Source organism: Oenanthe melanoleuca, chromosome 19, assembly GCF_029582105.1.
Source record: "Oenanthe melanoleuca isolate GR-GAL-2019-014 chromosome 19, OMel1.0, whole genome shotgun sequence".
Classification (NCBI taxonomy): Eukaryota; Metazoa; Chordata; class Aves; order Passeriformes; family Muscicapidae; genus Oenanthe; species Oenanthe melanoleuca.
Genome location: NC_079352.1, coordinates 552,325 through 573,360, shown reverse-complemented (window position 1 = coordinate 573,360; position 21,036 = coordinate 552,325). Strand labels below are relative to the sequence as shown.

The 21,036-nt window shown below is 46.4% G+C and overlaps 1 protein-coding gene across 2 annotated transcripts in view; it reads left to right on the top strand.

The window, feature by feature from the left end:
* The first annotated feature begins 72 nt into the window (after nucleotides 1-72).
* The window catches only part of NLK (nemo like kinase), a 38,534-nt gene continuing 17,570 nt past the window's right edge, over nucleotides 73-21,036 (top strand). Inside the window, exons 1-3 of one of the 2 annotated variants that reach the window (XM_056506781.1) lie at nucleotides 73-160; nucleotides 539-990; nucleotides 1,124-1,559. In XM_056506781.1, the coding sequence (XP_056362756.1) occupies nucleotides 1,135-1,559 (425 nt within the window). In that variant the 5' untranslated portion in view covers nucleotides 73-160; nucleotides 539-990; nucleotides 1,124-1,134. Of the gene's footprint in view, nucleotides 161-538; nucleotides 1,560-21,036 lie in introns of both variants that reach the window. The other variant, XM_056506780.1, reaches the window with a different exon arrangement.

The window sequence follows — 21,036 nt, the reverse complement described above, 5'->3', positions numbered from 1 at the left end:
GGTGGGCGGGGCGCGCCGGGCGCCGTGCGGTGATTGGTCGGGGGCGGCTCTCGCGCAGCCCAGCGGGCCGGGCGCGATTGGCTGCGGGCGGCGTCGGGCGCGCGCCCCGCAGGGGGGGGGGAGCGCGTGCCCGCGGCGCGGCGCGGGGCGGCGGGACCAGGTGAGAGCGGGGCCGGGGCCGGGGCTGGGGCCGGGCGGGGCGGGGACCCGGGGCCGCCCCCAGACCCTCCCGCCGCCCGCACCGCGGGCCCCCTGCCCTCCACCCCCGGCCCGACCCCCCCGGCCCGGCCGGCCCCGCCCCGCCGCGGGTCGCGCTGTCAGGGGCCGCTGCGTCCTGCCCTGCGCCCCCTCCCCGGCCCCGCGCCGCCCCGTCATTCATTCGCCACTTTCCTCTGTCCTTCGCCCCCCCGCGATCCCTGTCCTGCCCCGGCCCTTCCCTTCCTCTTTCTGTTTTGATCTTCTTTGAGCCCCCCCCTCGCCCCCCTCTCCTCGCCCTGCGCCCCCCTTCACTTTCTCTGGGTCCTTGTGTGTGTTTCAGGCCTTCAAGGAAAAGTTGCAAACTCCCGAGTTGCTGCTGTGAGGGAGCAGGTGCCTGGAAGGAGGGAGCAGGTGTCTGGAAGGAGGGAGCGATGTAGGAGGTGCCCGGGCTCAGGGAGGTTCGGGGGACACATGGAGAGGGTGTGGGAATGGCAGGGCTAGGCCGGCCAGCCCTCGCCGGGTGTTCAGGGCAGAGGCTCCGAGCCCTCCCTCCGGAGGGAAGGGGGATTGATCACGGTGTTTAATTTTTATAACAAGAAAAACAACACAAATAACCAAAAGTGAAGGAAAAAACCCACCCCGGCCCCACCCCAGCTGCCCAAGGATGGAGTTGGAGTAGCCAAGCCCGGCTGGATGCTGGGGAAGGGGTTGGCGCCCGCACACATGAAGAGACTCCCCGAGTTGTTTGGCTTCGCGAGGAGATAAGGCCAGTGGAGCTCCATGTTTTTAAAGGTGGGCCGTGTATGATGAAACCCAACTTCTTTTAAAGTGTAGCAGATTTAATTTTTATGGCCAAATGACAGCTTGACCCAGTTGTTATCCAATCAAAGGGCATTTTTTTGAATGTCTCTTTGTGGCACAACAGCCAACGCAAAAATGATGGCGGCTTACAATGGCGGTACGTCTGCGGCAGCAGCAGGTCACCACCACCACCATCACCACCACCTTCCTCACCTCCCTCCTCCTCACCTCCATCACCACCACCATGCTCAGCACCACCTGCACGCCGGCTCGGCGGCCGCGGTGCACCCCGTGCAGCAGCATGCCTCCTCGGCCGCCGCGGCCGCCGCAGCCGCGGCCGCCGCCGCCGCGATGTTGAACCCAGGGCAGCAGCAGCCGTACTTCCCATCCCCGGCCCCGGGCCAGGCCCCCGGACCGGCTGCAGCAGCCCCAGCTCAGGTACAGGCTGCAGCAGCTGCTGCAGTCAAAGCGCACCATCATCAGCACTCACAACATCCACAGCAGCAACTGGACATTGAGCCGGACAGACCCATCGGATACGGAGCCTTTGGTGTTGTCTGGTGAGTAGAGACAAAAGTGAACCGATACCTCCTTGTCATTCTTTACCTGATCATAACTCATCCTTGTTTTTGTCATTTGAATCAGAATACTAGAGAGCTGCTTACTACGAGTTTTTTTGCTGATTCTTCTCCGTTCTTAGAAAGTTGCTTCGCTTGTTTGCGTTGGCAGAACGAGGTTCCCAGTGGTGAGGAGCCACTTCTGACTAAGAGCCCACCCTGCCGTTCTCTTCTGAGACAATGCAGCTTGTTTATGCCCTTTCTGTACCTTTAATTAGAGTGTGCATCCGTGCAGCTAAGCCGTGCTTCCTAAAATTTCAGGTTAACAAATGAGCATTAGAATATTCATTTTGACCTGGCTTAAGAGTCAGAAATGAAAAGCGTATGAAAATGTCTTCCTTGTGCAGTCACCTGTCAAGATCTTTGTCTCGCTGCGGTTTGACCTGCAGAAGTGCTGTGTGCTACCTAAAACAGCACAGCTGAACTTTGCTCCCCTCTCAAAAATGGAAATGGGATTTCCTGCCTCGCTCTAGCTCTGCCTTAGCTCTGCCTTAGCTCTGCCTCCGGCCCTTTTATCCCCCAGCTGCGTTTCAGAGGAGCCTGTCAGCACAGTGGAATCTCTTCTAATGCATTTTGTGACTACCTTAGAGCTATGTATGTAATTAGTGCCCTTCAGGAGCACTGGCACTAAACTGGCAGCAGTATATATATATATATCTATCTATATTTGTATGTAAATGTTTCTCGGTGTGCCCTGTTCTGAGCTGTCCCTGGGAAGCGTGAGGGCTGGCAGGGGTGTTCTTGAGAGCAGGTGTGTTGCAGCGCACTTCCTGCAGCACAAATGCAAAGTTTGCAGCTGTGTGTGGTGTCACAGCCCTCTGCAGCGTGCCCAGCCGAGCCTCAGGGGTGCCCCAGCAGTTTTGCTTTAGGTACTGGCCGAGCTGCAGCTTTGCTGAGAGGAGTGGCCAGGTCACTGTGCCAGTGGCAGAGGGCTCAGCAGGGCAGGCCTCAGGAGAGGAAAACCCTTCTGCCTGCACTCCAGCCCTCCAAGCTGGCCACGAGTTACCAGCCCAGTGCTGGTAGCAAAATGGTGCTTTGTGAGAAGGCCCAGGGAGCTGCAGCAGCGAGGTGCAGGTCAGTGCTGTGCTTGCTCTCGTCTGCCTTCCCTCCGAGCTGGGGAGTTCATTTCAACACCGAGTTCTCCAGTCGGAGGGGAGCTGTTGTGCAGTCAGCACTGCTGTGCTCTGGCTGTGGTACAGCATTAAAAAGTGGGTGTCAAAGAATGAAAACTGACAAGGAGTCTGCTGTAAAAATTATCTGAAGGTATTTTCATCAGTTTATATATATTTTTGAAGTATGGAGCTTTTGTAACTTAATTTGTTACGGTCTTTGCTTAAATTTGTGTTGTTATGTAAGATCAGCCCCTTTACTGGTGTTTTGTTTGCCGGTGCATTTCCCAGGTCTTTATTTTCCCCGTTCTGTTCGCCAAAAAACAAGGTGCAGAGAGAGATCTGCTTCCACAATATTCAGTAGAATGAAAGGTCACGCTTGCATATTTAAATATAATATCACTAAGAGTGCTGAGGGGAGGAAGGCAGTGTGGAGAGAAGGGTCTGGCTGACATCAGGTAGGAAAGGCAGTGCCAAAAGCATCCGCCCATCCCGTGCACCTGCGGCCGCCCCTGGGGGACTGTGCCTGCAGAGCTGCAGCTACAGCTTTGCTTGGAGGTAACAACAGCTTGGCAAAGAGAAAACAACAAAGGGGGAGGGTGTCAGCTAAAAGCAGAAGCTGGAGCTTGGTTCCCTCCGGCGGAGCTGGGCTGCCCTGGCTGAGGATGTCATTGGTGGGAGTGAGTTCCTCTTTGCTCACGTGTGTTTGAATTCAGTGGTCACTGCTTGGCTTTTGGCATTTCATATTAACTTCTTCTGGTGAGTGCAGGCTCAATTTAGGAGTCTGTAAGCAATAATTAAGCTGAATTTTAGTTTCATTCAAGATGTGGAAGAATGCCCATGTTACTGAATTTTAGCTATGTGAGATAAGTAAACACTGACTTGAGTATTTATAGTTTGAGGTGACTTGGACATGAGCATTGTGCACTTGGTTCAGGCGTGACACGGATTCACAAAGCCTGAGCGACATTGGAAGGAGGATTCTGTTGTTTCTCAGTATCTTGTCTGAGCATTATTTGTTCTAATAGGTCACTGAAAAGTTTTTATCAGTGCTTCTGAGGGAAATGGATGTTATTCCATAGACAGCTGGAGTATTTGCAGAAGTCTTTCATTTCCTACTCGATGTTTGGGTGGTAGAGCTGACCTGCAGCTCAGCTCAGGGCATCAGACAGCGATCAGCTGTGGCATTGCACTTCCCGTTACCTCAGCGAGAGAGATTCTCTCTTGGCAGTTGAATTAGCATTTGTCATTAGTTCATTTGTCTGGGGCTCGATGATGTTTCGGGGTAGCTAATGTGCTGCTGGAGTTTTTCACTCGTGAAGAGCCAAAGGCTCATGCTTCAGCACTTTGATTATTAACCCCTGCGGGCGGGGCTGCTGGTGTCTGTGCACACAGGCCATGTCCCCAGCTGGGCACGTTTCTGTGGGAATCTGCTGTCCCTGGCACTGCAGCTGCTCTGCCTGCTCACCTGGGATGGGGAGCGTGCTGCTGAGCAGGGCAGGTGTGCAGGGACTGGCCCCAGGTCCTGCAGGTTTGTTTCCCCACACTCTGGTTTGGTGAATTACCACCCTTGTCATGTTCCTCATCAGCCAAAACCAGAGCGATTTGCTCTTGGAGTGTTCCCTGCTCTCGTGTTCCTAAAGTGCTGAAAAAATCCAGATTTTAATGTCAGCGACAAGCTCTGTCTGTCTCCTGTGGTTCAGACTGAGTAGGGTTGAGTTTTGGAAGTCTTGTGTTTGTTCCAAGAATAAGGAGCTGTCCTTTGGAGAAGTGCTCCCAGTTTTGCTGGGGAGACATGCTGCTGCCATCTGGTGGGGTTCCTAAAAAAAAAAAATAATAATGATTATAAAAAAACGTATCGATTGAACCTGCCAAGGCTGATAGGTTTGAAATGAGGGGTGAAGCCTCAGTCCCTCTGCAAGAGGTGCTGCTGCTGTTTCCATGCAGGATTCCTGGGCTGGTGAAGAGGCTCTGCAGCTGCAGGAGGGATATGGGCAATACTGAGTCTTGTTGCTGGTTCAAGGTGCTAACACTGCTGCTGAAATGTTGTGCAGGTGTCCAGTTGGCTGGGATATATCCACTCCAGTGGGATAGGAATGGTGTGGGGGCATTCTACCTGTCTACATTTGTTTCTTTATTTTGAAAAGTTATTGTCATTCATCAAAGACTGTGGAACCAAGCAATCTCTCTTAATAATGTCAAATCTGTGTTAAAATGCATCTCTGTGCAAAAGCTGTAACAAGTGACAATAGAAGAAAGTATTTGAATTAATATTTTTTAAAATTCCTAATTTACCCCTTTTGAAATTTTGTGTGGGGTTAACGTACTTGCTTCTAATCCTTTTTATTCATGAGGTCACATGACAGTACAGTGTTCCAAACAGTTTGGCTGTTGGTGTTGAGACAGGACATCATGTTCAGGCTGCCATAACTTTAAGGGCAGAAATATTTTATCCTTAATGTGCCATTCACTCCTGGCCTGCAAAGGCCCGAAAACACCAAAGTCATTGCTCCATAAAACCCAAAAGAATATTGCACACAGTGGATTGTTGCCTGGACCCTGGAACTATTTTAAGAGGGTTTTATCCCAGCACTGATGCTAAGCACAGCAGCAGGAAAGATGTTTCCAGGATAAACTGATAATCTCCTGTTCCTTTAAAGGAATGTGTCCTGCTGAGCAAGGATGCAGTGGGGATTATGTGTTTGGGACAAAATAGCTAGAATGTATATTAAGGAAAAAGAGGCATTATGGGTTCAGAGAAGTCTGAAATGTGGCAGGAGAAGTTGCCCTTCTGCTCTCTGATATTGCTGAAAACCACAATGGTGTTTCACATAGTTAATACTATTAATGATGCCTAGGCTGGTAAGCAAGAAAAGTTCAGCAAAAGCTGAACTGTAGACATTTCTTTTATGAAATTCGTTAGGACGTTTGGTGGGAGAGGCTTTTTCTGAAGTTAAAGCTCTCTGTATCATCCTTTTCCAGCCCCTCAAACCTTACCTGCTAACAGAAGACAGTCCTTGACCATCGGGAAATATTCTCTGCTAATTAACAGTTGGGTGGACAATGGTTTGAACTGTGTAATGTGGCATTTTGTGTTTTGTTGCTGGGGTGGGAGCATGGGAGGCTCCATCCCTGGGGCCCAGGGGTGTCCCAGCCCCCGTGGATCCTGCCCAGGGCACAGAGCAGGGGAGGAAGGAGGAGAGGGGGTGTTGGCACTGGGGTGTTTGACTCCCCAAGTCACCTCCCCCCAGCTCTGTGGGGCTGGGCTTAAACCAGGACAGTTTCCCACTCTTTGTGTTCTACTTGAGTGAGTTTTGCTGTAGTCTGGGGCGCCTGATGCAGATAGACAGTGATTTCATAAGAAAGAGGCCGAGTCATTTTTATCCAGTTATTGGAGGGAACCAGGAGGATGCCTAAGGCAAAGGAGGCAGCGCTGGTGATGGGCAGGGTAGAGTGGGGCTGGGGGTTTCACATTCACCATCACAATGGAAGGAGCTGCAGGTGATCATCTTGCATCCCTATGCCAGTATTTTTTATAGGGCTGCTTTATCCAAATTGGATTCTGACCCTATTTATGAAGAAATGTAGTAGAACAAGGACCCTATTCAGGTTTTCCTGTGTGGGAAGTTTTGCAAAGCTTTATGTGTTTGAGTTTTGTGTTTGAGTGGCTTTTTTCAAATTTCCTGAAAAGAAAAATTCTGTTAACATTTAAATGACTGTTTCCCAAATGGAGTGAATTAAATGAAATGGATATAATAACTCCTTGCATTCAAATTAGATGTTGGGATTAGGTGAAATTCTATCCAAGTAATATATGAGATTGTCCATTATTGTCTTGTAACATGATGCAAGAAAGAAGGAATGTGAATAACTTTTTTTTTTCTCAAAGTTGTGTGAGGACCATTTGGGATAAATTAGTTCACTGTAAATTATGCCAAGGTCAGCGTTTCACAGGTCACTTGAAATGCAAGTTGCTTTGCAGCACCTGCAGACCTTGATGTTGTTTGTGTCCACACAGGACTGGATGCTGATAATCCAGTTAGATCCTGGTAGCATTCAGTGTTTTTTCTTTCCTCCTCTGAATTCTGCAAATATTACAGCTTGTGACTGGATCTGCAGTCTAATATTGATTTTCCAGAAGACATATTTCAGATGTTCTTTTCCTCTCCCCCCCGACTCTTTCATCTCTTTTTTTAGAGGATCTTTAAGTTGTTGAATTCCCTAATCCAAAACAGAGCTCTTGGTGTTTTGGGGGGGTGGAGGTGTGAGGGTGCAGCCCAGAGTGTGGGATCCCCCAGAGCAGGAGATAAAGGCCATGAAAGGGTCTGGGGGGAGGCTGCTGGATGTGCCTGGGCTGCTTCATTTCTGGGGGAACAATGGGATGAAAAGAATAGCTTTGGGCAGGTAAAGTGGAGGAAGCCTTTGGGATATGTTTGAAGTGCTTTTTGATGACTTGTAATGGTTGTATCTGGGTCTCATGTATCTTTAATCCTCTGGAAAGTTCTGCCTTCTGGTTTGGAGCAGGTAACGTGCAGCTGTTCTTGTGAGAAAAGCTGGCTCAAAGGTGTGTAGAGTTTGCTTAAAAGGAATTTGTGTTCATTAATATAATTGGTGGTGTTTTTTAAAAGGCACGTTAAAAATCCACAAAGAGCTTTAAGTGCTAGAAAATCTCACAGTAGGTGCTGTAAGATTTGGTTTATTGGTAGTCAGAGTAACTGCTGCACCTGGTTTGTAAAAGTAGACCCGAGTAAGGTGGGAGATGCTTAAATCAAAGTGGCAGATGGCAGGCAGTACAAACATGTATGAAAAGGATAGAGGCTTCTGGGGTCAGTGCTTTATTTATTGATGATAGTATTTGTTCATAATCAGCAGTGGCAGGGAAAAAGTGGATGGGATGGGCAGTGAAGGGGTGGTAGCTACAGGTGGTACAAACTCTAGCCATTACCTATCTAAGAGAGGTTATAAAAGCTAATATTGTAGCAGTATTCTTTTTAAAATAACACGGGTCATATATTTTCTTTAATTTTTTATTTCCCACACTGTATTCTGACTGTCTTTTTCACCACTTCTGCCCTTTTTTCTTATTTTCTGCCATTGTCTGTGGTACTTGTTATGAAGTGCAGCTTACCAACAGCATGCTTAAATGAAAACAGTAGTGTTTGGAGACAAGGGGTAAATTGTAGAAAATAAATAACGTTTCCCTGTGGAAATCAGTGGAGCTCCATCCATAGTGCACTGTATGAGAGAGCTGGAAAAGGGCAAAGTCATCTCCTCTATAACACATGGCCTTCCTTGGGGTGGGCTGCAGCCCCCAGTGTACAAACTGAACATTTGTGATTCCAGCACGTGGGTCACAGAACTGAGTCTCATTTGGGGAAATCCACAACTTGCCCATGGTCACCAATGCCTTAAAATCACTGAGGTGCTGATACTTTTAAGGCTGGATTTTGTGTTGTAAGTCTGCTGAGACCCTCAATCAATGAAATTGTCAGCTCAGTTTTCTTGGTTCACAGTTCCCTAATTTTGCTAAGATTGCCCGAGGGGGGTTTCAGTAATTGTGGAAAAATGCCAGTGGTGTTCAGGTGAACTCAGGTGTGTGAAGTGAGTGCACGTGGTGCTGTTCAGGCTGGTGTGTGCCAGTGGGCTCAGCCCTGAGAGGGGCCAGCAGGGCAGAAAGCTGCAGGGGAGGACTGCCAGGGACCAAAATGCTGCTCAAAACACTCCAGAGCAATACACCAAACCTACCAGATTAATCTTCATTTCAGTGTTTAAAGCTGCATCGTCTTTTCTTATGCAATCGTGGTGGATAAATAAAGGCAGACTTACACCAGCCTGGATGTGCAACAACTTCCATGGCTACAGCTCTGGAACATGGCCATGTACAGTCTTTAAAAGTGCTTAGTAAGAATTTGAGCTTTAATCTTGGGGGCTGTGGCAGAATCAGTGTGTCCTGGAAGTATCATTCTTTAATTTCCTGATGTGGTGTTTCTGTACAAAGGCTTGGAAGCGTTTGTGTGTGAGTGGAATTTTTATGCTCTTTATGGTGTTGGATATAACAGAATGGTTATAGCAGGATCATTTTGTAAAATACACATTCTCTTATTCCTTTAATTTTCTTAGAACATGGTATGATGGTACTTAGGTGTAATTTGAAAAAATAAAAGGTTTTTCAGAGCATTCTGTTCAAGAGCTCTTACAGGAATTTTTGTGGAAAAGTGAAATATACTGGGAACTGTAGTAATCCTTGGAATTTAGAGGAGGATTTTCTTTCCCCCATTCTCTTTTATATGAAATTACATTTTAATAGTTTAAAAAAAAAAATTGCTCACCAGAGAAACAGGTGTTTCAGTTTCCATGTCCTTTTGGAATGGTGCTAATCCTCAGTCTGTGCAGTTTGTCTCCCTTATCTGGGTACCACCAGGCGGTGCTCAGGGTTTTCTCACTTCTGCAACCTAAGTGGTGTCAGGGTAGGGCCTTTGCTTAATGGGACCAGTGAAGTTGGGGATGGTATTGAGCTGGTGGCCAAATAGTTATTCAGGGTTTGAGCTAGTTTATTACGTTTTTTCTGAAGAGTGACTGACTCTGCCTTCTCCCTTGGCAGTGTGTGTGGAGTTGGGTATTGCAGGTATTGCACTTTGTTTAATATAAATTCATGTAAGTGTTGAGGATGATTTGTCTGTGAATAGCAGAACTGGCTCCAGGAAGGAGCAGTGTTGTTCCTGTCTCAGCTGCTGAGGTGTGTGCTGGCACTCTGGGGGAGGGAGGGGAGCCTGGTGCTCTGGGCCAGGGGACTGGCTTTCCCTGGAAACCTTTCTGTTCTGCTTTGGTTCCTAATGGGTTAAGGTATACTACAGGAAATAGGGGAAAAGTTCTCAGTCCATTTTGGAGCCCTTGATTGATGTAGGGCACCCCTGTCTGGAGCAGAGCTGCAGGTCACTGGCTCCTGAGCACAAGTGTGTCTCTGCCTTTTAACCGGGGGCTGTTTGGCTTCCTCCTGCCTTCGTTTTTCAAGGCCCTTGGCAGCCCGTGTGAGACTATTTGAAAGCCCTCAATTAGAGCTTTTTTTCCCCAGAGACTGCAGAGTGGCAGGACAAAAGCATTGTTTAGAGGCTGTTCTCATCTTGCAGTAGAACTTCTGTTTGGATGTTTCTGTAAGTTCTGCTTGGAAGGTGGATTTCTTTTTGGGACAAGGAAGAGAAAGCATTATTATTTTCGGGTTGCTTGCCATCCATCTTTGTTAATTTTATCAATTCCTGGGCTAGTGTTTTTGGTAAAATGAAGAAAAGAATTTCCTGAGCCTCTCGGTGCTTCCTGGCTGCCCTGTGTTCTCCCTGATGTGTTTGGAGTCCTGGAGAGCAGAGCTCCTTGGTGTTGGCTGGTAGCTCGTGGGGATGATGATGAAGCAGAATTGCAGTTTTTGTTGTTGTTCTGGCTGGAGGAAGGGCTGTGGATCACACAGGGCACGGGGGCTGTGCTCAGAGCAGCCCAAGGTCAGCCGTGGGCTGTGTGCAGGGTGTCCAGCTCCAGGGGACAGCTCACACCTGCTCTGGGCTCCTCTCAAAAAACAGAATAAAGACAGTCAAAACAGCACAAGGGGAATTGAGATACTGTTTCTGGTTTTGAACAAAAGTGGGGAGTCTCCCGATCAATTCACATTTCTCAAGTCACAACTTCTATCTCAATTACAGGACATATCAGTACAGATAGGAAAGGACCCAGAAGTGAAGATCTGCCAATATTTTTGTCAAGGGCATATGTATTCTGAGTCATTGTTCTCAGTCACTGGTGTTAGCATGATGTGCAGGTAAAGACCAGTGGGGTTTAGTGCTTTCTGTTTCCCTGTAGTTCAGCATATGGGAACGAAAAAATCCCCCAGTTACCAAACACAACCAAGCAAGGCTTGTATAAAAATAATACCCAGCTTTTAAAGTGAAATGGCAGTGACTAATGACTAGCATCTACTTTATTCTTATGTCTAAATTCAAATAGTTGGGGGCAGAAGCTCCCACATAATAATTGCTGTTAATTTAAAGGGACAGTGGCCTGCATCATTAGTGCTCTGTCCAGGACTGCTTCACCAGTGAATATTCACATCATGCACTGCAACAAAAGGATGTGAAACTGAGACCTACTAAGTCCTCTTCAGGGTTAAATCTAAAAGCCATTGCAAGTTGCCATTTATGATGTGGCAGAGAAAGAGTTTTATCTTCTCCTTGTGGATGTGGACTGTTTGTGGAGAGGGGAGTGTCTGTGTGTGCTGGGGAATCCTTCTGTGTCAGTGACTAGAGCAAGACCAGCCCAGATCCTGCATTCTGCCAGTCTTTGTGCACCACTGTTCTAACAGCCAATGTCCTACAGCACTGAGAGGCAAGAATGTATGTTAAAAATCTGTTTTACCATGGATCACTTGATTTAATTGAAGACAGTAAGAGTTCTACCTAAGAGCTGAACTAAAAGCAGATTTTAATTATGAAGTGTAAAGTACATTTGATTTGTTTTTTCAATTATTATAGATACCTGAAGGTATCAGAGTGCTTTTCTGAGCATATTTGCTCATTGATTGCACTTGAAAAGTCAGGATTAAGGACTTGCACCGTGCTTTTGCTGGCAGGGCATTCACATCCTCACCCAAGCCTGTAAGCTGAGCTGCAGCTTCCCTTCTGCCCCTGCTGAAGAAACAAAGCATTTGTGTTCTTTAGGTTTGGATTGCTTATTGTTTCCAAAGCAGTTGAGGAAAAGTAGGTGAATGTTGACAGAATCAGGACCAGCTTTGACCTACTTGTGGCTTTTTTTCTGATCTCTGTCTTGGGCATGTCACCTTATCATTTTTAAGCTACTGTTTACTCATGTGAAGCCTCATCTAAAACATTGAGAACTGACAGGTGTTTGGTAATTTGAATATTAAATGTATATATCATCACTCCCACAGTTGTTCCCAAGGAGATTTTGTCACTTACCATATGACCCAGTAAAGGAAATTATTCTGTAATAATTTTATTTCATCCTGAACTATTGTTTAAACTTTGGGTTTGAAGTATTTTGGATTCATTAATTTCATTCCCCTGGAGTTGCACCCATGGTAGTGATTCCATCTGTTACCACAAGGTTTTTGACAGACTCAGAATAGAGAAACATATATTAGGATTTTCATGTCAGTTCATGGAGATCACTTGGTGCTAAATACAGCTGTGAAACAAGGAGGTCAAAAGGGAGTCCTGCAGGTCAGACCTTGGTGTTCCTGTGATGGAGCTGTGAGACCAAACCAACTGCATTGTAGCACATCAGTTAATTTGGTTTATAACAATCCAGGCTGGTTTTCTTCTGCTGGGAAGCAGGAGGGACACACTTTCCTTGAAGATCTTGTAATATTTTAAACAGTTCTGTAAGATGACATTTTGTGGGTGAGTTTTGGAAGGGGGAAGAGGCTGAGGATTGCTGGAGCTGTGCTGCCTCCAGCACCTGGTACAGGTCACCTGGCACCGAGACATGAACAGGGCTGGCTGGCTTACCCAAAAATTCACATTTTGCAAATTTTACAGCATTTCAGACATTTGAATAGTAACCAAATGACCTCTCACAGAAATTCATCAGGTACATGTTCTGCTGCTGCAGACACGAAGGAATTCTGAGCAGAAGGAATTCCATCCCACTCTCAGCAGGCTGTTCACTCAGAGGTGCTGTTCACCTCTGCACTTCAGTGTGTCTGAAATTGCCTTTTGAATCTATTGAAAAGGAGTGGTTATGGCTCCAATGTAATTGAGACTGTCAAGGAAATAGGTGGAATTTTTACAGCACTGTGAGACTTGATGGTATGTGACAGAGGATCATTCACTCCACTGGCCCATGGTAATGGGAGACTGATGTGTCTTTAACCATCCTGGGAATAAATAGAAGACTGATTTTTAATTTTTTTTCTTCCTTCTTTTTTGCAAGGCTGTGGGTCTTTCTTAAATCTTCATTAACATGTACTAAAATATAAAGCACTTTTTTCATTTTCCAGAAATATCCCATCTGAGACATCTTCTAGACTTTTGGCTGTAGAGGTTATAAATTTATTTATTTCACATTTGTGTTTTGACGTGTCCCTTCTGTTCCTACAGTAATTCAGAGAAGGAATGACTGGACAGGGTTGAGCACGTAGAAATCTTTACACAGAAAAAAATTGCAGCAGTTTGCAATAATTTATGTGAGTAAAATGTGCAGAGGAAGTCTTAGGCTGGTGTGAAATGCCTTGTGTGCAGCTCCAAGGACACAGCTTTAATGTGTGGCTGGGCCTTTTAGCACCATTGTCAGAGCAGCTAAAGGATGATCCTGAGCTGCCTTTCTGGGAGGGAGGCAGTGCTGCCAGAACTGTGTCAGATGTGCTGCTCCTCTGGCTCTCTGCTCCTACTTTGGTTTGTTCAGCAGCACAGCAACTGAGACCTCTCTGCTCAGTGTTTACTTGGCTGTTGTGGAGTGTTGGGGTTGGGAATTACAGCATCTTACAGGCTTAGTGTGTATTTTAAGTAATATTATAAAGTTTGGTGATTCTAATATCCATGTCTGTGCAAGACAAATAAAATAGTGTTATCTCAAATAATTTCTGGTGAAGAGAATGGAAGAGAAAGTGTCATCTACAAAGCATTCTGGGTTTCAGTTCTGTGTCCTGTATTATTGTAGAATAATTCCTTTGAATAAGGAATGAGTGGAGTAAGTTGAAACTTGAAAGGTCAGTAAATAAGATTTGCCTCTTCCATCTAAAAATCTTGATGAATGTTCGTGGATTTATCATCACTGCAGAATTTGGGGAGATGGATATAAACAGCAGTAATTCATATAATTAAAAGGTACTTCAACCTCACAGATATATACATATTTCTTCGTGTATTTGTATAAGTCCTGTGGCAGGGTGGGAGGTGCAGGGGAGCTCTGCTGGAGCAGAGGTGCTGGGATGGTTACTCAGATCAGAGCTGTCAGTCAGGGATGTGACCAGAGGCCTTATTAACCTACTTTGCTCTGGAGGTGCAGAAATACTCCAGGAGCTGTGCCAAGGCCTGCAGGCTTGTTGGACGTGGAGAAGAAGGATTCTCATCTGGGTTTTTCTTGGTTGGCTGGTGGGAATGGGAATAGAGGTCAGTGAATTGGGGCAGGAATGTGCCTGCAATAGTGGTATAAGCTTTAAAAAGAAAGACGAAAGACCTGCAAAAATACATGGAGCTTTATGTATTTACTGGGTGTGTTATTTATTTGTGAACATCACAGGCCTTACAGAGCTATGCCATTGGCTGAAAAAAAGAATTAAAAACGGAATTAGAAATGTATCTGAATAAATGTCTTGTGTAGTGTGGTAATTTATTGTAGCTGTGGTTCATATAGGCAGTTGAGAAGTGAATAAAAAGGTCTGAAGCGTAGTCAGAAAATCTTGTGTAAATGGGGAAATAAATTTCATTTGGAAAGCAGTTTCAATTTTAAGCTTCCATGAAGGAAGACAAATTAAACATTTTTAAAGATATTAACCATAACAGTATCCCTTTAATTTTCACTCCTTTCTTTTAAGTAAGATACTCTGAATCACTTTTTGTTCAAGGAGACAGATTTCTTGCAGTAATCAGTTTTGCTTTTAGCTCTGATTTGTAAAAAATAAGTGATAATGGCACACATGCTGGAGGGTGTGATTAGAACCAACGTTAAAAGGCTTTTTTGGGACATGGATGGTTGGAAAAGGAGCTCTGGAGAGGTCTGCATTTAGCAGGAGGGAATGAAGCACACCTTTGAAGTCGCTTAACCCTTTCCCATAAAACACCTGAAATGAAATCTGGGTGTTTTCTTCAGGCTCATGTGAAGTTCTGCATGAAATCTGTTCACTTGCATTCAGTCAGTTCTTTCCCTGAGCAGATCCCATACCACTAAAAAGACCAGTTTCTGGGGGTATGTGTTAGAAAGGCTTGGCTATTTGGAGTAACTTACAGGTTTTTTGAAGTGCCTTTGGGTATTTTTTGATTACTTTACAGTATTCCATGGAGAATGTTGAGAAAACTTAATGAAATGCTGAGAATGCACATTGGTAGTCAGTTAATTAAATTGTCTTTTTGTGTAATCTTCTTAAGTAACTTATTTTCTGCTCAATGCCTTTCCAACAAACACAAATTGTTGTTCACATGCAGATTCCTGTATGCAAAACCTACCTCACTTGCCAAAATACTAAGAAAATATTTAGCAGATGGAGTATATTTTTATAGGTCACAGATGTTTAAAAATACAAGAAGCTTTTACTTTTGTCAGTGAACACCTTCAGCCAACTTTTGTCAATCCAGATCAGCCTGTGGCTGCCTTTGAGGTGGTCATTTGTGTCAATGAGCACTCAAACAAACTCCTGCAGCTCATCCCAAGGATGGGCGAAACAGGGAACTGTCTGACTTGGCTTCTCTGCCTCAAAGTTAAATCCAAGTGAAATCAAAGTTTTCCTCAGTAGTATCTCCTTAGCTATCTTTTTTTCAGTTTGCTTTCATATCATATCTCTCAAAGATTTTCTTCTTTTTTTCCCACTGTAAATATTTCATTTTAGGATCTTTGAAGTATTGCCAGCTGGAGGCTGCTACAGAGCAATAGTGACCTGAAAATCATTAACAGCACATCCAGTGCTTAAATAGCTCGAAAAATAACAGCTGTTCTTTTTGATAATGTCTTTTAACAATGAAACTTTATTTTTCCATGCTTGTGTGCTAAAAATTCTGCTGTCACAAACAGCTCTGCCTCAGTGTTTCAGACTCTTCTGTGGTGCAGCTACTGCAGGTTTGGGGATTTTTGTGAAGTCCCCAAAGTGCTGATGTGGATAGGTGGCCACAGGTGTCAGTGTTTGTGCCATGGGCTCTGCTGAGTTCCTGGGTGAGCAGGTATTTAACATGGCTCACAGGTGGGATAGCCAGAAATTATGTGGTTTGTCTCTGAGCTGTGTGTCTGGCTGGTGACAATCAGAAATGGTGTGGTTTGTCTCTGAGCTGTGTCTCTGGCTGGTGACAGTCAGAAATGGTGAGGTTTGTCTCTGAGCTGTGTCTCTGGATGGTGACAGTCAGAAATGGTGTGGTTTGTCTCTGAGCTGTGTCTCTGGCTGGTGACAATCAGAAATGGTGAGGTTTGTCTCTGAGCTGTGTCTCTGGCCCTGGGTGGGTGGAGGATGCTCCTCACCCCGTGGGGATCCTGGAATTCTGTGTGCTCCTCCCTCAGCCTCCCTGGTGCTGTGACTGCCAGGGCTCCTCATTCCCACTTTCACTGCTCCTTGCTCGTGCTGGGAGTTCAGAGCAGCCTTCCAGAGAGCTCTGGTCATGGCAGTGAAGTGAAGAGGACTGAGCTCTGCTCTGCTGTAATATTTTCCTCCTTTTCCTAATGAATCTGTGGGTGGCTTTTCCTTTAAAAATTATAGCTGAAATGACTATGAATATCTCCTTTAAGTGAGATTGTATCAGCTTTTGCATCTCTCAGACAATGTGTGTACAGCCAGAGGGTAAAACCCATTATAATGCCATGCTAATTGCAGGAGTGTATGTGCTAAAACTCTCTTGTTGTGAGAAATCCAACCTAAACAAACCTGGCTCCTGATGATCCCTCTGCCAGCACTGCTGAGGGAGCCCAGGTCACCCTGCTGGCAGGACAGGTACAGGGTGGCCTGTGACACACAGCACAGCCCCTGGCTGCACACAGTGGGACAAAGGACTCCTGTGAAATCAGAAAACTGGGCTCCTCAAATCACAGTCTGGTTATCTCTGAGGAGGCTCTGCTGGTTCTCTGCACTCCCTGCTGGGGGAGGCACCTCTAGAGAAACAGTTCGTGTGTTACCCCAAAGCCTGAAAAAAACTGAAAATGAGATTAACCCACCTCTCCCTGCCCTCCTCACTTGGCAGAGGCAGTGTGACCGACTGAGATCCTCTCTGACGTGTGCCCAGGCTGCCATTGTTCCTGAGCAAGTGTCTGTCCTGCCTTTGTCTGTGCTGCTGGCTGTGTCTGGGGGCCAGCACAGCTGTGTGGGGCCAGCACAGCTGTGTGGGGCCAGCACAGCTGTTTGGGACCAGCACAGCTGTGTGGGGCCAGCACAGCTGTGTGGGACCAGCACAGCTGTGTGGGGCCAGCACAGCTGTGTGGGACCAGCACAGCTGTTTGGGACCAGCACAGCTGTTTGGGACCAGCACAGCTGTGTGGGGCCAGCACAGCTGCGTGGGGCCAGCACAGCTGTGTGGGGCCAGCACAGCTATGTGGGACCAGCACAGCTGTGTGGGGCCAGCACAGCTGCGTGGGGCCAGCACAGCTGCGTGGGACCAGCACAGCTGTGTGGGGCCAGCACAGCTGCTTGGGGCCAGCACAGCTGTGTGGGGCCAGCACAGCTGTTTGGGGCCAGCACAGCTGTGTGGGGCCAGCACAGCTGTGTGGGGCCAGCACAGCTATGTGGGACCAGCACAGCTGTGTGGGACCAGCACAGCTGCGTGGGGCCAGCACAGCTGCGTGGGACCAGCACAGCTGTGTGGGGCCAGCACAGCTGCTTGGGGCCAGCACAGCTGCTTGGGGCCAGCACAGCTGTGTGGGGCCAGCACAGCTGTTTGGGGCCAGCACAGCTATGTGGAACCAGCACAGTTATGTGGGACCAGCACAGCTGTGTGGGGCCAGCACAGCTGCTTGGGGCCAGCACAGCTGCGTGGGACCAGCACAGCTGTGTGGGGCCAGCACAGCTATGTGGGACCAGCACAGCTGTGTGGGGCCAGCACAGCTGTTTGGGGCCAGCACAGCTGTGTGGGACCAGCACAGCTGTTTGGGACCAGCACAGCTGCTTGGGGCCAGCCCGAGCTGCACAGCCCTGCCCAGCTCAGGAACACCACACCTGCAGCTTTGGGCTGCAAAACTCACTTTCAGGCGGCTGGAGTTGGACAAAACCATTTAGCATTGGAATAATTTAGCTTCCATTAGGAATTGCACAGAGCATTAAAAGGTGTTTTATGTGCATTGGGACATGGACTGCAGTCTGTGATGGGAGAGAGCACTGCTGGCAGTGGGCGAGGTCACTGGAGAGCCTGAGCATCACCTTTGTCCTGTCTCCCTGGAGTTTGAATCTTTATAATGGTAAATTGCTAAAGCAGCTGCTGTGCTTAAAAACTCAGACTGTGTGGATGCATTTCCTTTTTTCCCTTCAATATCTATTGCAAAATCCACATATATATTTTGCTTTGTTTTCTTAAGGATTTCACAGTTCCCTGTTTATTTTCCTCACCTCTCCCTTTTGCTACCCAGTGGTCCATTAAATGTTGTGGATCAGTTTTTGTCACATTTTGGTGGGGTTCAGTGCCTGGCAGTGACTTTACAGAGAACAGAAACTGTTCTCATGGCCTGTGCCTGTGTGCAAATTTTATGTACCCAATCAAGCATTTCCCAGATAAGAGATTTGATAAGTGCACAGCTTCTCCCTGCCCTTCAGTCCTGGGAATCTTGTGGGTTTGTGAACTTTTCTAAGGGATTTTTAATATCATCCCATGCTCAAGTACATTTTGAAATATGCCAAGATGTGATTGATTGTGATACTATGTACTGAAAAAGTGGCATATTGGTATCACATGCCCTTGAGTGTGAGCTGTGCTGTTTGTTTTAAAGTGGTACATCAAACATGCCTGGGTGAGCAGCTGAAATGCTTGTGGGACCAGGTCACTTACATATCTCAGGGTAAGGCTTGCTGGAAAAGCCTGTGTGATTAAGAGTCAAGTAACTGAGGAAAAAAATTTCACTGACTAATAAGAAAAACTTGCAGAGTAATCCTATTAAATTCCCTCCCTTCTGGTAAGTCCTGATGTAAATTTATAGATATTCTCTATAAATGTGATGGAAGGTTTGTTTGGTTTGTTTTCCTGATAGGACAAACTCCACCAGCAGTTTCCCACACCACCCCAAGAACATTCTTTCATTATCTTGCTCCTGTGTAATAGTTGCACGGAGCAGTCACAAACTTGTTTTTCTACCAGTTGAAACTACAGAACAATGTGTATGCCTTGACCTGGATTCAGGGAGAGAAAAAGTCACTGTTGGCATAGACTCCACCTTGAAAATTTGCCATCAGCATGGCAGAGTTGCTAAAGGCTTATAATGCGTAATTGGAACGGCTGAATGCCTGCAAGGATTCTTTGAGATAAGGATTGTCTTTGAAAACATTTTAACTAGAGGTCTGGATTGTGTCATTAATCTCTTCTGTAGTCCTATTACTTTTTAAAATTGTGTTATTTCTGGTGTGATTAGCCTGCAAAGTAAATAGAAGGTGCAGGTTTTGTAAAGTATCTTTTTTCTTTATGTCTTTTATGTCAGACTATTTAAAAAGCTTTTTATGTAGTTCTTAACTATAGCAAGACATAGATCCATTATGTGTAATCAGCAGAACAAAAGGGTTTGTGGCAGGACAGGGCACCCACTGCACTTCAGGGGGTGCTGGCCCCAGGGCTGGTCTCCTGCTGTCCCTCACCTGCAGGGACTGTGATCTGCTCCCCAAAACTTGCCCTCAGCCCCAGCTGTGTGCTGGCCCAGCTCCCTCTGTCACTGCAGGGATGTCACTTGGGATGACTCCACTCAGAGTTCAGTGCTGGATCTCCCAGCTCAGGGTCACTGTTCCAGTGTCACTCCTAAAGGAACTGTCTGCCTTGATACAAGATTCAACTTATTTTTTGCCCCATATCTATATATAAATTTTTGCTCTGTTATTTTTGGTTCAAATCTTGGTCTGTGATCTCTTTATCCCCAGCTGCAGCTGGTGCTTAGTGAGTGGAGCCTTTGAGGCTTCAGTAGTGTGCTGAAAGTGCAGTGGTGCCTGTGCTGATGGATGGATGGATGGATGGATGGATGGATGGATGGATGGATGGATGGATGGATGGCTCCAGCCTGCTGTAGGATTCACCCATGCTGGGGTGCCCTCACAAAGCAGGGCAGGGAATTCAAACAGGTTCTTCTGAAAGCAGCAGTAAGTAAAGCTGCCTTTCTAGCTGTTCACTCAATTAGCTCCTAGGAGATTTTCCTGCTTTTCTAGTTTCTCCTGGGGATGTGTGACCTGATAGCATATTGCTATAAATAATTATTTTACTAGTATCAAAGCACAAAGCAACATTTTCAGCATCTTTTTTTGGATGCTGTAAATACCAGGTTTTCAGACAGGCTGTTTCCTTTCTTCCTTTCTTGTTTCTGTTCTTTGCAGTGACAGTTCTGATCTTCAGAACTTGGGTTGTTGGTTTAGTGCTGCTCCTTGAGGTGGAGTTGCTGGTGAGTGGCACAGAGCTGCCATCCCAAGGCAGGGAGGTGAGGGGCAGGCTGGCATTGCTGCTGCTCTGGGGAAGAGCAGAGGAATTGCTTTCCAGATGGTTCTGCAGGGCATCGTCACTTGTTTGTGAAAGGGGGTTAGTTAAAAGAAAAGAGAAACTGGCCCTGAATGTGAATGCCCCAGCAACCCCACTGAACTCCTCCTCTGTGAGAGACTAGGAGAAGTCTCTCTTTGTTCATCCAAACCAATTGTTTTTCATGGAAACATTTGGAGGAGCAGAGCAGCCACACCAGGCCTGGCACAGCAGAGGTGAACTTCACCAGCTCTGCACGTCTTCAGCTCTTTTTGGTTTTTAAAAAGGGTCCCACAGCTATAACAATCAGCATCTGTAGTAGATCTGTAGTAGCTATCAACATGAATATTAGTTTTGTTATTTAATTAAAGACACTCACTTTATTTACCCTGTCCCCAGCCAGGCTGCACAGCAGCTCTGTCCATGGCAGGAGGGTTCACTGGTGGTACTGGGAGGTACAGAGTGCCAGCAGGGTCCTCAAGGAGGCTCAGCTCAGGAGAATCCTGCAAATCAGGGAATCTGGGCTCAAATCTTTTCACTCTACCTTCAGTCAGCAAGGAAAAGATGGGCATCTGTTCATATTTTTAGGGGTAGTGGCTGAAAAGATTTTCAGGTGTTCAGCAACTGCTTTCCTATATAATCTCTCCTAAGATAATGTTTATTACAAAATGTTTTCGTTTTAAAAATTTTGATAAATGAATTAGGAAGAAGTTAGACAAATTTCAGGCTCAATATCAATAGGAAAAAAAGTTATGCAGATTGTGTTACTGTTCATGTGTAATTAACATTGATATAAGAACTTTAATTAAGGCAACTGGAAGCTGCTTCATGGCTCTCTTCAGAGCAGGTGTGAACTTACTCTGCTCTAGGTGGTCAGCATCCACATCCCAAAGTGCAGTGTCCACCTGAACTGGTTTTGGTGAAAGCTGACTGTTGATTTCTGTGTTTTGTGCAGCCATTGTTTTGGACAAGAACAGCTGCAGAAAA